This window comes from Trachemys scripta, chromosome 3 (assembly GCF_013100865.1).
Source record: "Trachemys scripta elegans isolate TJP31775 chromosome 3, CAS_Tse_1.0, whole genome shotgun sequence".
NCBI classification, from domain to species: Eukaryota; Metazoa; Chordata; order Testudines; family Emydidae; genus Trachemys; species Trachemys scripta.
This window is the reverse complement of record NC_048300.1, coordinates 13382284-13398970: the sequence shown is the minus strand read 5'-3', so window position 1 is coordinate 13398970 and position 16687 is coordinate 13382284. Positions and strand designations below refer to the sequence as shown.

General features: G+C 42.1%; 1 protein-coding gene across 4 annotated transcripts in view; it reads right to left on the bottom strand.

Annotated features, from left to right (window-relative positions):
- The window catches only part of MACROD2 (mono-ADP ribosylhydrolase 2), a 1283788-nt gene that overhangs the window by 1230180 nt on the left and 36921 nt on the right, over positions 1–16687 (bottom strand). For all 4 annotated transcript variants that reach the window (XM_034764159.1, XM_034764162.1, XM_034764161.1 and 1 more), the window contains exon 3: positions 866–973. In XM_034764159.1, coding sequence (XP_034620050.1) covers positions 866–973 — 108 coding nt within the window. The remainder of the gene's footprint in view (positions 1–865; positions 974–16687) is intronic.

Here is a 16687-nt window from a genome sequence, read left to right as displayed (position 1 = left end):
ACAAACCCCTAATTTTATTTCTTTATACAACACGAAAACTTTTGTTGGGCTCTGTGTATCCTTGCAATATTTAAATAGACAATACCACAAGAACAACTTCCAAGTAACTCAGCACTCTTAAATTACATCTGTTACACCCAATAACAAAGATACTCCTCTGTGAAAAATAGTTCCACAACTCTCTCCAAATGCCTAAACAAATTGTTGGCACAGTACAAAGGCCACCAAAGGTCAAGACATTCTGGCTATTTCCTACCATGGAGGGGAATGAATGCCTAAATAATGGGGCCTTCTTTCATGGAGAATGTGTTGCCAGCAGCTCCCTCTCTCAAAACAGCTCCAGAGTCTCTGTTGAATGCAACCTGGCAGTACAGTATAGGGAGATAGATGGTCTCTCAAGCAAGCCATTCAGGACTTTACATGTTAACATCAAAACTTTAAGATATACATAAAAGCCAGTAAGAAATTAATGCAGTTCCCAAAATTCTCATCTCTCAGTGAAATACTTTTAAAATAAATCACCTGCTGCATTCTTCAGCCTCAGGTACATCATATTACAGTAGTCTAATCTCGAACATCTAATTTTAGTGTTTTGCCACAAAGTGCAAATTCTCCAAATTAAGAAAAAAATAGAGATGAGTGATCTTATATCATACACCCAATATACAGTTTGTGCTTTTACAAAAGTCTTAACAATAATGGCACAGAATGAAATTATCTGCTGTACACAGATTGCAAACTTTACGAGCAGCAGTTTCTACGTGTTATGGTTTCCACAAAATGTAGTCATGTTATACATCTTTTTTTCCCCAGAACTGTAAATACTGCAAGTTTCTAAATATAACCACATTAAAAGATTACTTACCTGCATTAACTATAGCATCAATCTCAAGCAATGTAATGTCACCTCTGTAGAGAGAAACCTTCTCACTCAGACTTTTCTTCACCTGCAAAGCTTCCTTAGTGTTTTCATCTGCAAACCAAAAAAAAGGGGAAGTTATGAATGATCAGAATATGAACAATTTTAATATCTTGCATTAGAAGTTTAAAACATGGAGACAAGATTCAATAAAGGATTCCTATTACACTACCATTGTCAGCTTAACATAATATCTAATTATTATCTGTGCGCTCACCCCCCGGCAGCTGGAGCCACTCTTGTGTGTTCCCATCCTGCAGCCTTGGCAGGGGCTGGAGCCGGAACTGTTCCCCCCACCCTGGGGCGATGGGGCTGGGACTGTCAGCCCCCTCTCCACCCTTATGGGGATCCAGGTGTCATTCCTCCCCCTCCCGCCCTCTCTCTCCTCATTATTTTCAGTAAAAGTCACTGAAAAGTCAATTTTTGTTTATTACCCCGGACCTGTCGGTGACTTTTACTAAAAATAACTGACAAAATCTTAACCTTAACTATGTGGTTATTCTTGAGAAAATGAGTAGTTATGACAATTTTCAGTTTTACCCCTAGAGGGCACTGATAGCCCAAAAAGGGACACAAGCACTTGAAAACTACTGTACCAGTTACACTAATTTATGTTTTGGAAGTTTTTGCTTAAAAACAAAGCCCCTTAAACACCAATAAATTGTTGATCAATTTGTAAGCACCTAAAGGATAATAGGGTTAAACAGAATAGCCAGAATGAATTTGTCAAAAACAAATCAAGCCAAACCAACCTAATTTCCTTCTTTGACAGGGCTACTGACCTAGTGGATTGGGGTGAGGGGCAGTGGGAGCAGTAGAGAGGAAATATTTTAATTTTAATAAGGCTTTACAGTCCCAAAAAGGAAAGGTGATGAGATTACTGAGAGGTGGATGCATAATTGGTTGAAAAACCATACTTAAAGATAGGTTTCAGAGTAGCAGCCGTGTTAGTCTGTATCCGCAAAAAGAACAGGAGTACTTGTGGCACCTTAGAGACTAACAAATTTATTAGAGCATAAGCTTTCGTGGACTACAGCCCACTTCTTCAGTCCACGAAAGCTTATGCTCTAATAAATTTGTTAGTCTCTAAGGTGCCACAAGTACTCCTGTTCTTTTTACTTAAAGATAGTTATCTATGGTTCGCTCTCAAACTGGGAGGTGTTTCTAGCAGGGTCCCTCAGGGGGTTCTCCTGGATCCCATACTAATCAATATTTTCATTAATGACTTAGATAATGGAGTGGAGAATATGCTTATGAAATCTGCAAATGACAGCAAGCTGTGAGGAGTTGAAAGCACTTCGAGAACAGGATTAGAATTCAAAATGACCTTAACAATTGGAGAATTAGTCTGCAATCCAAAAAACTGGAATTCAATAGAGACAAATGCAAAGTACTACACTTAGGTAGGAAAAAAATAATCAAATGCACAACTACAAAATCGGTAATAACTGGCTAGGTGGTAGTGCTGCTAAAAATAGTCTTGGGGTTACAGTGGGATCACAAAATGGATTAGGAGTCAACCATGTAGTCAAGAAAAAGGCTAATGTCATTCTGAGATGTATTAACAGGAGTGTCATAAGAAAGACATTGGAGGTAATTGTCTCACTCTACTCAGCAGTGGTGAAGCCTCCACTGGAGTATTGGGTTCAATTCTGGATGCCATTTTTTTTTTTTTTTTTTAGGAAAAATTTGGACATATTGGAGAGGACAGCATCAAAACCAATGCAAGGTTTAGAGAATCTGACCCACGAGGAAAAGTTAATACAGGGGATATTTAATCTTCACACACACACACACACACAAAGGACTAAGCAGGGACCTAAGAACCGTTTTCAAATATGTTAAGGGCTGTTGTAAAGAGGATGGTGATCAACTGTTCCGGTCCATCAAAAGTAGGACAAGTAGTAAAATGGGCTTAATCTGTGACAAGGGAGATTTAGGTTAGCTATTAGGGAAAAAACTTTGTAACTATAAGGGAAATCAAGTTTTGGAACAGGCTTCCAAGGGAAGTTGTGAAATCCCCATCACTGGAGGTTTTTAATAAAAGGTTGGACAAAAAACTGTCAGAGATAATCGAGGTAGGACCAAGTAAACCTAAACATAGGGTCTGGACTTGATCTCTGGAAGTCCTTTCCAGCTCTACATTTTTATGATTCCATATCTGAACACTTAGAGAAAAAACTCTGTATGTAAACATTTTTAGAATGTGTTTTCATGTAGGTCTATTTGGTAACAGCCATGGCACAAAAAGCAACAAATCACACACACACACACAAACACACACACAGGGGAAGGGGGCGGGAGAATGAGGGGAATCTTAATTGCAGCATTAGTTATTGAAGCTACTCTTAACTACTAGAACAGCTACATGAACCTTTAGGTAAGAAGCAAACAAGGATAAAAGAAACGATACAAAAAGAAACCTTAAGAAAAACCTAAACAAGTCCATCATAAAAAAAATTTAAATGAATGATTTGCAAGGGTCATACAATTAGCCCAGACACCTATAACCCCATCATTACATCAGGGCATAACCAGTGTGGGGCAAGTGGACCAGCCGCCCAGGGCACAAAACAGTGGGGGGGGGGACATGGAGTCACAGGCCCCCACCCCCAGATTTCTGCCTTCCATTTAGCAGAGGTTTTCAAACCATGGTGACGTACCTCACAGTTTGAAAGCTGTTGCCTCCTGCCAGGAACCAACAGATCAGAAACTGGTGGGAGCCACATGGCGTGCTCAGGCCCCTAGCTTTCTGCACTATGGGAGCTGGGGTGTTGGCTGGCTGCCTGGCAGCGCTCCTTGCCCTGTTTCCCCAAGCTGGACCACCTCTGCATGGCTGGGCGCTCCCCAGACAGGGCGGGTGGCACAGATCCAAGCCGTGCCCCAGTGCACTTTTGCCAGCCAGCACTGGGCTCTTTCAGGGAGAGGCAACACCTCCTGGAGCCAGCCCCTATCTGTAGGGCCCAAGGTGCTTGAGCTGTTGATGGACAACGATCGTGAATAACCCTAAAACTGCAGGTGGCAACCAGATACGGTCCAAATGGTCTAATTCACTGAGGGCAAGAGACTACACACCCATTAGGCTTTACACACTTATGGTTTAAATATTTTTTGTAAACTTAGAGTAGGAGGGGGGAAACTCATTGTGCCTTCTGATTATATAGGTTGCCAGCTCATCTCAGTTTTAGAGTATAAAAGGCAGCTGCCAGATCAGTCAGTAATTTATCAGTACATATGTTATGTTTGGTTTACTGGTTAAAACATGACTTATGTTCATTCCTGTACTGTGGGAGTCTGCGTCATAATTACAGTACCAAAATGACATTTTTAGAGTAATTTTTCTAGCTTATTATAGTAGTCACTCCTCTCTGGGCTGGGACTCAAGTCCACATCAAGTCACAAGTGAAACTGAACTGTCAAACTGACAATTTAATGACAAACCTCAAGGAAATGAAATCCTTCATTACAAAAAGAAAAGCTAAAGGGAAGATTTAGTGGGAGTAATGAGAGAAATGTGTAAGATTCTGGCACATTTGGCACACTTTCCTTTCAACCTATTTACCAATCCTTATAGTACTTAGTTTTGCTTTGATTTGTGCTTGAAGAGTGGATATATTTCTTCTACTATGCAGGTAGCCAAAAAAATATAATCTCATTAACTCTGCTTTAGAGCATGAGCTTCAGTCTGAAGACAAAGCAACTCTTTGCTTATTTGAGCTTTGGGAGAACCGCCATCTAGAGCCATAAACATTTGTAAGAATAAAGATCAGAATTTGTTGACATCATCAATGCAAAGCTCTGACAAGCACTTAGGGGATGGATGGTGCTGGTATTTGTTCAAGAGCCATACATCTAGCCATTATCTAAATCCATTTTTCAACGCACATAGCTATCTCCCTTCCAAACGTTCATCCCAGAGTCCCTAGATCACAATCTCCACTTTTGATCAATGACTGTTGGATTCTCCCGTCACTTCAGTGGATGAGCGTTCAGCTAGCATGGACGCGAGTTCTGGGTTTGCTTCCGTGGGAAGCAAATCCGATCCTGGATCTGCAAACGTGACTGCATATCTTTCAAGTGTAGTCATTGTTGGGAAAAAGGTTTGAGGCACTGGCCTTAAGATGTGCTCTCTTCTCCTGCAGAGACTTCACATACCGCTCCTTAAAAGTGGGCATGGCCTCATGGCACAGACCTCTCCATCTGCAACAAGCTTCCAGGTTCTAAGGTCTATCTTGACTTCTTTGAGGTTGGCCTTCAAGGTGTCTAAAGATGTGTCGACCTTAAAATGCATTCGTGTGCTCAGCTGGCTGTACAGCACGGCTTTCAGTACACACGTCCAACACAGTAAAATTGAGCGCGGATGAGCATGCTCTCGATGCCAGAGATTTGCCACCTCCCATGGACTTCAGTGTTGGGGATCCTGTCCTGCCACTTGATGTTGCATATGGATCTTAGGCAGCGAAGTTGGAAGCTCTCCAGCTGCTTGATGTGATGTTGGTAGAGCATCCCTGTCTCACAGCCATAGAGTGAGGCGAGTACAACAGCAGAATAGATTTTGATTTTAATTCTGTGGCAGACTCCACACTTCCTCCAGAGCCTGTGGGGGAGCCTGCCAAATGCCAAACTGGCCTCTGCCAGGTACTGAATGATCTCATCATACAATCTAGCATTGCTGGAAAGTATGCTACCCAGGCAGCAGAATTTCCTGACTGAGGTGAGGGTGTGTTGTCAATTGTGTTGATGGGATCATGGTGCTCGTGATGCTGGTGGCCTGGTGCTGGTACATAATCTCGGTCTTTTTCAGGCGGATTGTGAAACTGAAGCATTTTGACTGGCAATGGAGCAGCACTGCCCCACTAGGTTTACTTGTTCTCCTGAGGATAACTGCTTCTAACTCTTTAAAGGAAAGCAGCTGGGATGGAATTTGACTCCCATTAGCTAACACAGATGGTTGCTTTATGATTCAGCATTGTGAGGAATTGTATTAAGTGACAGTTTGAGGCAGTAGGGGCTGAGTTGAGATCTACGAGATGATTCAGAAAAGCTCTTCAACTCATCTAAAGCAGCGACATGCTCCTTTGAAGTCTTCCCTTTAAAGATAAAATCTAAAATAATTCTGGAGAGTTACAAAACAGCTGATTATTTTCCACTGATGTTTTCAAATTTAAGGAATGCCACTAGCGGATATCCTGTGCGAGCCCAACCCACTAGAGGTGGGCAACACCTACTTTGCCAGTACGTTATACAACTATTTGCTGGACAACAGAATGCTGAGGGATCAGCATTCCTATATTATATCCTTGGCTTGGTGAAGACAGTGTTGTCTAGTGGGAACAGCAAGTGACTGCGTTAGGACTCTTGCATGCTATTGGTTTCTTAATGTTTTCAATATATATAATGTTTCAAAATGATCATTCATGTTTGGTTCTCAAAGTGCTTTATGAAAGTGTGTGTGAGTGCAGTATAGCACATTGAGAAAACAACTAAAGTATCTAACAAGCTATTTTGAGCATGTCCCAAAGGCAAAATTTTTGCAAAGTCTATACTTCTTCCAAACCTGAACCGGGAGGTGCCAGTCGATTGGAAGCTAGTGGGAATCACCCAGCCTACTCGGGCCCCTGGCTCTCCATGCTGTGGGAGCAAAGGTGCTGCCTGGCTGCAGGGCAGCCCTCCCTGCCCTGCTCCCCAAGCTAGGTTGTCTCTTCACACTCCATGGTATGCCCCGTCACACTATTGCCTCTCCCCTAAAGGAGTCCGGTGCCAGCTGTGATGTCACATGGAGTTGGCCCCTGTGCACAGAGCCCACCTGCCATGAGATGCTCCCCAAGGCTCTCGCAGCTCTGCTGCTGGCAATTGGGCTCTGCTGGGCATCGTGTGCTGGCGCCAGTCTCCTTCGAGGGAGAGAAGAGCCTATCAGGGCACAGCTCTGAGCTCCCCGCCCTGCCTGGAGACCCAGCTATGCAGCACAGCTCGGAGATGTGTTCCCCACCCTGCCTGGGGACCCAGCTATGCAGAGGAGGCTTGGCTCAGGGTAGGGAGAGCTTCCAGCCAGTAAGCCAGCACCCCAGCTCCCACAGCAGAGCGCAAGAAGCCTGAGGGGGCTGGGCAGCTCCCTCCAGCTTCTGATCCACTGGCTCCTAACAGTAGGCGATGGTTTTCAAACCGTGAGGCGTGTCCCCATAGTTTGAAAACCTCTGTGCTAAATGGAAGGAAGCAATCTGGGCGGGGTACGTGACCCCATGTATCCCCCACAAACACACGTTGCCTCTATGGGGCACATATATGCTTACTTGTCCCGGGTGCTAAAATGCCTAGGTATGGCTCTGTCAGTCATAAGCAACCAAAAAAAATGAGACAACCTATAGGTGTCACTACTGCTCCACCTTTTACATTAAACTATATTAAGTAGTAATGCATTTAAGACAACTAAAATATTACATAAATGTAATGCTACATAGTGTTCACTCACACTGGTAGTGCACAGATCTGATTGTATCAATGCCACTTCCAGGAAAAGAGATACTGCCAAGTATGTCAATATGACATTTTTGTATAAATTTAAGCCAGCAGCACAGATTTAATTCATCTGTACATTTGTCATCAACTGACTTTTGTTTTCAATTGCGGTTTTGTTCCTAGGGCTATTGTCACATTGTCATCAGGACACTGTTCAAGGTCTTATTCAAACCCAAGAAAATCCATACAGAGGTATCAATAGGTTGAATATCAGACTGATGATAATCTGAAATATTTAACTACTTTCCTATTATAAAGACAAATTTTGTGCTTTCTTTTGCAAAGTAAGTTGTAACCAGTACCCACTGGAGTTGGTTGCTGATAACAGTCATATAACAAGGATATTAATTTAGGTGATTGATCTGTAGCAAGTGACAGGGACCTGTAAATAAAATTCAGGGTCACACCCATATTACCAACAGGTTTTTAAAAAAAATTGACTTATTCTTTGGCTTCACTGCAAACTTCTAAATAACATTTTGAGTTCTGGCTCAAGATACTGTACACTAGCAGGAAACTAGCTAAAGATAATTAATTTGATGCACATGGGAATCTTAAAAAACACAAAATTCTTGACTGGAAATTAATACAGTAGGTCCACAGAACTTAATGTCTAGCCCCTTCACTGTTAAAAAAAAAAACTGAATGAAGAGAACCAGCAGTGGGAAAAAAAAAAATAAAACAGCAATTCACTTCTGTCGTCAATAGCTTCTGAACTGAAGGAAAAAGAAGTCCTGCATGGTTCTATACTGCTATTAGCCGTAAGAAACATACCTAATTTTGAATTTCCTAGTAAGCCAAATAAAGAATGACTTGAAGTTACATGTGGCAAGTTTGTGTAAGTGGCAGGAGCTTTGTCAGTCATTTAATGCTATGCTTATCAACCCCTGAAAGGCTGTTTTAAGTGTCTCACTGTTCCCTACAGTTCAACTATCCTACATGCTGCAGGAGCCTATCACTGGATCACAATTTATAAATTATGAAACTGACATTAATAGCATCCTAGAAGGAAAATGAAATTACACTTCATCATTTGTCTAGCACACAGAGCTATTCACAAGAAAATAATCATCCCACCATGGCTTTTAATTTTTTTTTCCTGGCTATGCTTCACAAAACATAACGAACTGGTGCTTGAAATAGGTAACAGCAGGACATATTAATTAATCTTTTCTATTTTTATTTGAGTGCCAGGTACTTTAGCAGTGAACTACCCTGTTACCACTTGGCTGAACACCGTTGTCTCAATGAACAGCCTTTTTTTGGTAAGTTAACAGGAAAACTCAACCACAACACTTTGGTCTTAAAAGCTGATCTCTTTTTCTGGACTTAAGAGTTATGTAAGAAAAAAAGCATTTTAAAGGAAATAGTTATTCATATTTAAACCTTAAAGAATTTTATTTTATCTGCAGGAATAGTAATGCCTTAGTTCAGTTTTCAACAAATTCACCTGTTCAATGAGGCTTTTGTGCTTTTACAAAAGATAATGTTACAGCTTTTTCACTTATCGCCTTTGCACAGAAGGATGTTTAACAGCAATGAAAACTTGGAAAACGGTAAGTCTCATTCAGACCTCAAAGTACTCAACAGAAAGACGACAAAGACAATAAATCTATTCATTTCCTCCTGTTAAATATTACCCATTATAAGTGTTGTTGCTCCTTTGCCCAGCATTAGACTTTGGGGCTTTGTAGTTAGTTTCCTAATGAAGGAGGATTGATGACAGTCTCAGGGTATTTTCTACTTCTATAACCAATTTACAAGATGTACATAATTCCTGCTTACCTTGAGAAAAGGTGTCAAACTACACACATGTAAGTCACTTGCAGAAACTTCAGCTAAGACTGCACAGAATCAAGCCCTGTTGCCACAAACAGCTCCCTTCCATCTCATCTTTGTTTCGGCTTTTAGTGCGCTAATTGTCACTGTCTGCAAGCAGCAGTTTGTTCAACCGGAGAACCACTTAGCCAGAATCCCTAGCAGTTGACCAACCTAGTGCTAGACTCCTTATGCCGGTGAGAAAGGTATGTTGTCTTCAAGATATAGAATCTGGCATACTGAAATAAAATATTCTCTGGAGCTCAGTAAGAATAGGCCAACAGGTTCTCAGACTTCATGCTATTATACAAAACAACAATGTGTGTGTATATATTATGTTAATTAAATCAAATCAGTGAAAGATTTACCATTCACTTCAAGTGTAATGAAGTTATTTCTTGCTCTATTACTGAAACATCCCTATTTCCATCCTCTAGAGATGGACCTTGAGCAGCAGCAGTTGCTGTTTAAAGCTTATCTTCCTTTGTCTTCATAGCTAGTTACCAAATCTGTAAACACTAGGGCTCTCAAGCGATTAAAAAAATTAATCATGATTAATTGCACTGTTAAACAACAGAATTTATTAAATGTTTTTCTGCAGAATGCCTGTTCTCACTTTCAGGTGACTTTGTAATTAAGAAGAAGGCAGCAGTATCTCCCGTAAATGTAAACAAAACTTGCTTCTCTTAGAGATTGGGTGAACAAGAAGTAGGACTGAGTGGACTTGTAGCCTGTAAAGTTTTACATAACTCCACTCAAAAACAAAACAACCTAACAAAAAACCTACATTTGTAAGTTGCACTTTCACAATAAAGAGATTGCACTACAATATTTGTATGAGATGAATTGAAAAATACTATTTTTTTATCTTTTTTACAGTGTTAATATTTGTAATAAAAAATATAAAGTGACCACTGTACACTTTGTTTTCTGTTTTGTAATTGAAATCAATATATTTGAAAACGTTGAAAAACATCTTTGCCAATACTGAAGGAGGACCTCTCATTTCAGTGTTGTGATCTGTTCATTGTGTATACTCAAGAAGCCTTGCTTTCTTTAAAAGATTCGAGATTCACTCTGCTCCTTGGGAGTAAACACACCAGCTCCTGGGAAAAAGCAGGCCAGATCTTCACCAGACAGAAGCCCTCTCTCTACTTATTACTATAATTGCTGCAAGATAGTAACAACTTAGCAACCTAAACTGGTTTGTGAATTTTTTTCCATTTTTGATTATTTTTTTTAATTATGTATTATTATACTTGGTAATTCCTTACTGAACACTGAATGAGGCCCTCACAGTTGTTAATTTGTCTAATTATTTTCATTACTACCTTTGGAAAAGGAGAAAGGCGTTTACTAGGGCTGTCGATTAATAGCAATTAACTCAAAAATTAATCATGATTAATTGCACTGTTAAATTTCAATTGGTATTCTATTGTTTATTAAATCTTTTTGGATTTTTTCTACTTTTTTCCCCCTCTACTTTTTCAAATATATTGATTTCAATTACAAAACAGATAAAGTGTACAGTGCTCACTTTGTATTATTTTCAATCAGAGCCAGTGGTGCAAAACTGCAGCTGTTCAGCTGCCTAAGATCAACAGAAGGCAACTGCTTTCCCCATCAGCTGCCAGCAAATGAAGTACTGCCAGAACTGGAGACCCTACTTTTAGGTAGCTGCAGGAGAGGTTCTTGACAAGTCCATTCCCTGCCTGGCAGCAATTAAGGAAATAGATGTTGCTTCAGCAGCTGCTGACTAGTACCTGCTGGTTCCCCACACTTGAGAGAAGGCAGCTGCTCAAAAAGGGGAGTCCATCCTGCCCCAATGCAGAACTCCAGAGCCTAGTGAAGAACCCAACATATTCCAGTAAGAGACCCCAGACCCCAGCAAACCCCAGTGAAGTTCTTCAGACCAGGGCCTGAGCACACCCTAGTGAAGGAATCCAAGCCCCAGTAAAAGATCACAGCCTCAATACTCACAAGGTAAATAAGAACCAAAAAAGTGTATACTGGTGGAAAAAAAAAAAACCCTCATGATTTTTAAGCCGATCCCATGATGTGGAGGGGGGAGAGGACGGACCCAATTTGTGATTTTAAAATGTCTAACAGATATACTGCCCACTAAAAGACATTTTCAACTGAAACTTTAGCCAAATACCAGATGCCAAATACCAAATTAAGAAAAATAAAATAACTTTTTAATAGAGGAAGAAAAACGAAGAAAGGCTTTTAAAAACTTAAAGCTGGTGATTATATAGAAAGCAGGACAACATTGAAATTGTCTGCAAAAAAAAGATGTTGACAACCATCAAAACATGACCTTTTTAGTGTATTAGTAATAGTCCTGACACACAACACCATTTACTGGAGAACTGCTGCCCCTCTCCCATCAGACAGAAGTTCTACGTTACATATAGTTTCAAAATATAAAAGCCTGAAGTGGGATTGGTACTGGGAAAGGAAAAGTGCCTGGAGATTACACACTGTAGAGCGGGGGTGGGCAAACTTTTTGGCCTGAGGGCTGCATCATGTTTCCAAAATTGTATGTAGGGCCCCCCCCCCCTTCCATGTCCTCTGACAACCCCCGGAACCCCTGCCTCTGACTGCCCCCTGCCACCCCATCCAACCCCTGCTCTCATTCTTGACTGCCCCTCCCCTCCCACCCCGCCCCGGGACGATTGCCCCATCCAACCACCCCTTCCTCCCTGTCCCGTCACTGCCCCCAGAACCCTTGCTCCTGACTGCCCCCACCACCACCCCCCCCCCATCCAACCCCTGCTCTCATTCCTGACTGCCCCCGCCCCGGGACCCCTGTCCCATCCAACCACCCCTTCTCCCTGATCGCCCCTGGAACCTCTGCCCTGACTGCCCATCCAACCCCTATCTCCTTCCTGACTTCCCCCTGGGGACTCCTACCCCCATTCAACCCCCCGTTTTCCACCCTCTGACCGCCCTGACCCCTATCCACACCCACCACACCAAACTCCCCTGCTCCCTTACCATGCTGTCTGGAGCACCGGTGACTGGCGGCGCTACAGCTGCACTGCCCAGAGCGCCAGGACAGGCAGCCGCACTGCCCAGTTGGAGCCAGGCCACGGGTCTGCAGTTGTGCTGCCCGGCAAGAGCTCGCAACCCTGCTGCCCAGAGCATTGCACCAGGGCAAGCTGAGGCTGCGGGGCAGGGGAGGGATCAGGGACTAGCCTCCCGGGGCAGGAGCTCAGGGGTCAGGTAGGAGGGTCCCGCGGGCCATAGTTTGCCCACCTCTGCAGTAGAGCATCTGTCTTTCCATCTCGGAGTCCCTCCCAAAAAAAATTTTTTTTTCCTTCCTTCAAAAGTTTGACAGTGATATTAAAAGGCGATATTTTACATGACTGAACATGCTCCATTTGAAGAGGAATGGATGCATTCTCTGATTGTGTACACACACACACACGCCAGTAAGGAACATGGATGGAGAGGGATTGCAGACTTCCTAGAGACCAAGAGCCCCACCTAGAAAGCACATGCAGTTCAGAGCAAAAGTATGTGCATCGAACAGGTTTCCTACGTGTCAAACTTAGGGGATGGGAGCTGTAACAAAGCCTTGAATTAAGCAGTCAAAACTCGTGTGTGTGGGGTATATGGAAGGAAGCAGTATGCGTTTGGCTCAGAGTCTGAGAGCCCCTGGAAAGGAGCTGATGCGCAGAATAGCTAATTCTTGGGATGGGCAAGGATTCTTTACCTGAAAATTGAAGTCCCTGGGTGCTGTTAGTTCCAACCACTGGCCAGGAAAGACAAGAGACTAGATAACCAAGTAGGAAAATCTGACTCCATGACATGGTTTTCTCCTCCATATGAGAAACTAACCTGCAAGGCCCCGAATTTTGGCCAATGGTCAGCCAAAGGGGCAACCAGATGAACTGAAGTGGGCCCCATATCCACGAAAGAGAGGTGAACAACTGGGTAGTAGATCTAAGAACTTATAAATCCTGTTTCCAGCATCTAGTTTGCAGAATTGAAGACACTTGCAAGTAAGTTTTGATGTTTGTTTTTGGTGGGTGTGGATGGGGAGAGAAGAATATAATCGAAGTTTACTCTTCCCAACCTGTTTCTGCACTTTATTTCTTGCATGGCAAGTAATTAGTGCATACCTTTCTAAATGTTTGTCAAAACAGAGGTGCTGTTGATTGCGAGAACCAAACATGTTAAGAAACAGAGGAGTTTCTCTTTCTCCTCACCCAGAAGGGGAGTCCATCAGGGTCAAGTTCTGCTCACTTATCTTGTTAGCTAGACAGCACAGCTTAACAGAAATCAAAGAATTAAATGATAGTTTAACATCTTCCTGTTGTCAGATTGCAAATTTTATTATTTGCCCAACAAAGCAAGAAGAGCATGCATGCTAGTAGGCTATTGTTAAAAGGCTTCATTTGCCTGAAGTGTAACACAAATTTCGACATCTTTCACCGATTATGCTTTTTCCTTTTAATAATTAATGGAGCTATCCCATCTCCTGGAACTGGAAGGGACCTTGAAAGGTCATCGAGTCCAGCCTCCTGCCTTCACTAGCAGGACCAAGTACTGATTTTTGCCCCAGATCCCCAAGTGGCCCCCTCAAGGATTGAACTCACAACCCTGGATTTAGCAGGCCAATGCTCAAACCACTGAGCTATCCCTCCCCCTTTTGTTATACAATGTGTCGCTCAGCTATAAAATATAGCTCCTAAAAAAAGGATAGACCAAAAAAAAAAAAAAAATGTAGGTTTTGCATTCTTCCCCCACTAGCAGTTTCAATATTTGCTTATACTTACGAGCTGCCTATTTAAAATATCCCTGAACTATTTGGACCCCATCTCCCAGAAACCCAGCTGCCCTTTGAGCAGCATTTTGTGACTTAACAGCCACTTGTTAATTTTTGTATTGTAAATTGTGAATACTTAATGGTGCCAAGTTCAGATTTTACAACAGAAAGAACGTTAGCATGGCTGATTTCATAAACTTATGTTGAACCGGCAGCCTGGCAATTTTAAACTGCATCTCCTCCTCATTCTCCTATAACACTTTCTCTCACTCCCCTCTACACAACATGCCTTGTTCATCCCAGTCCCCATGGCTGAGGCTCACTTCTGTTACACCGTCCCCAGCACCATCTATGTGCATAGTCACAAACATCTGAAACATTTTGCAAGAGAATTTTCCAGACACTGAGGTTGGCAGCTGATTCCTTATGTTGTATCCCTCCTGCTTGCACTCTCCCTCTACCATTCTTTGCATTTTACCCCTCTTCCCCATCCTATGGGATTCCTTTTTCCTTCTGTCACCCTCAATGAGAGATTAATTTCTTCTTCAAACCCCCTCAAGACACACCAGGAGGGGGTCTGAACTGAAGCTGCTGTTTTCTCCATAAGGAGAGCTAAATGGTGGTGGAAATAAGTCACAGGGTGATTCTCATTGGAGGTAACCCCACTGGGTAGCTCAGCTCAAGGGAGCATTCTAAAAACAGCAGCTCAGGCTAGCCACCCCATCCAAGCCTGCCTGACCCCTGAGATCCAATGTCAGGTGGCTAGCCCTAGCGGCTGCCCCGCCGCAATGTACGAACTGGAAATCATGCCTCCCAGCTGTAGCTTAGACATGTCTCTTCTGCTCTGGGTGTGGATCTCCAGCTGCTCAGTTGGTGGTCAAAGACATTAACTGCAACCAAAACTAATTTGCTTTACTCTAGCTATTCAGGACAAATAGGAGTACCCAGGACTATCTTGCCTGCAATGGGTCTGTTTGGAAGTAGGATTTAAACCTCTGTTTTCACACTGATACACTCCAGTAGGAGTTTGTACACATGTGCAATGCCAGCAAAAAAGCTCAACTGCCCAAACATAACATTTACAAAGAACTAAATTGCATGGCTAACTTTGAGTTGTCAAAGCACAAACATCCAAATTAGTTAACTTTGTTTTCATTTATTTGTTTTTTAAAAAAACAAAACACCAGTTTATTCTGGATCATGCCGCCTCCAAACTAGACATTTTTACAGTAGATGGCTTGTCTAAACAAAAACAAACAAACAAACAAACCAACTTATGTGAGCAGCGTAAAATGAAGAGTCTAGAAAACAACTTCTCTTCCCAGATGACAGTTACTTGCAGGGTTAGGGAAATAACTGACTTTACACAAAGCAGCTGCACAAAAAGATAAAGCAAAAACCTGAATATTTATGTGGAAACAAGCTTAAGGAGAGTGGAGTTTCTGAAATTATGTAGCAAAGTTATTCTCCAATGTTTATGACTGTTTCTAGTTATCTCACTCTTAAAATATTATGTAGCTATACATCACAAAAGCTGCTATGTGTTCTAATATTATTGTTAGTTATTTACATTACTGTAGCACCTAGAAGCCGTAGCCACGGACCAGAACCCTATGGTGCTAGGCACTGTATAAACACAGAACAGAAGACTGCCCATGCACCAAAGAGCTTACAGTCTATGCGTAAGACAAGAGACAACAGATGGAGACAGGGGAGTATAAGGAAACAGTGAGAGAATACTGATTAGCATGGTTGCCAGTGGTCTCAGTACTCCAGCCGCCTAGTCATTATCAAGTTTTTTTTAAATAAGCATCATGGCAAAGAAGAGTTTTAAGGAGAGATCTGAAGAACAGTGAAGTGAGATTGTTGATATTTATCGGGAGTTCCTCCCCAGTGCAAGAGGCAGCACAGGAGAAAGCACAATAATGCTTGCTGGAAAATTAGCAAGTAGGTGATGAGTTTGGCATTATGGGACAATTGGAGGCACAAGCCGACCTTTTGATAATGGATGAGAGAAGATAGGTAAGGTGGAAATATGCTCTGCACAGCCTGAAAGTGAAGACAAGCAGCTTATGTTTGAAGATAAGGAGTGAGCCAAAAGAGAGGGGCAATATGGGCAAAGCAAGAAGAAACAGATGTCCACTAGATTTTGTTTCTCTAAACGAACAGAAAATGGCACATGTGACATTGGCTTACTTATACGATGTTCAGCTTGGAACCTGCAAGAACTTCTTCCTTCTCCCCCTCCTTCTCAAAACATCTAGTGATTAGAGTGCACTAGAAGAGGTGTTCTCAATGTGTCAGCCTTTAACCCATCCCACTTCAGATTTTTGGGGTGTTTTTGATTTTTTACTGTATCCTGCTGCACTGAACATCTCTCTCTCTCTCAAAAAAAGGGGGGGAGGGAGAAATCTTATTGAAGAAAATGCTGCAAGAAAGTTTCTGGCAAGGCTGTATCAAAAACGTGATCTAAAATTCATTTTCATTCAATTCACTCATTTCAGATCACTAAAATTGAAACCATGTTTCTTCAAAATGTATTTCTCCAGCTTTACTGGGATGTCCATTGGAGAACAGTAGTCACATAGATCTCAAAACAGACTAAACAACAGCATGGAAAGTATTTTCCCAACATCACATAAGCTCTAACATTCTGC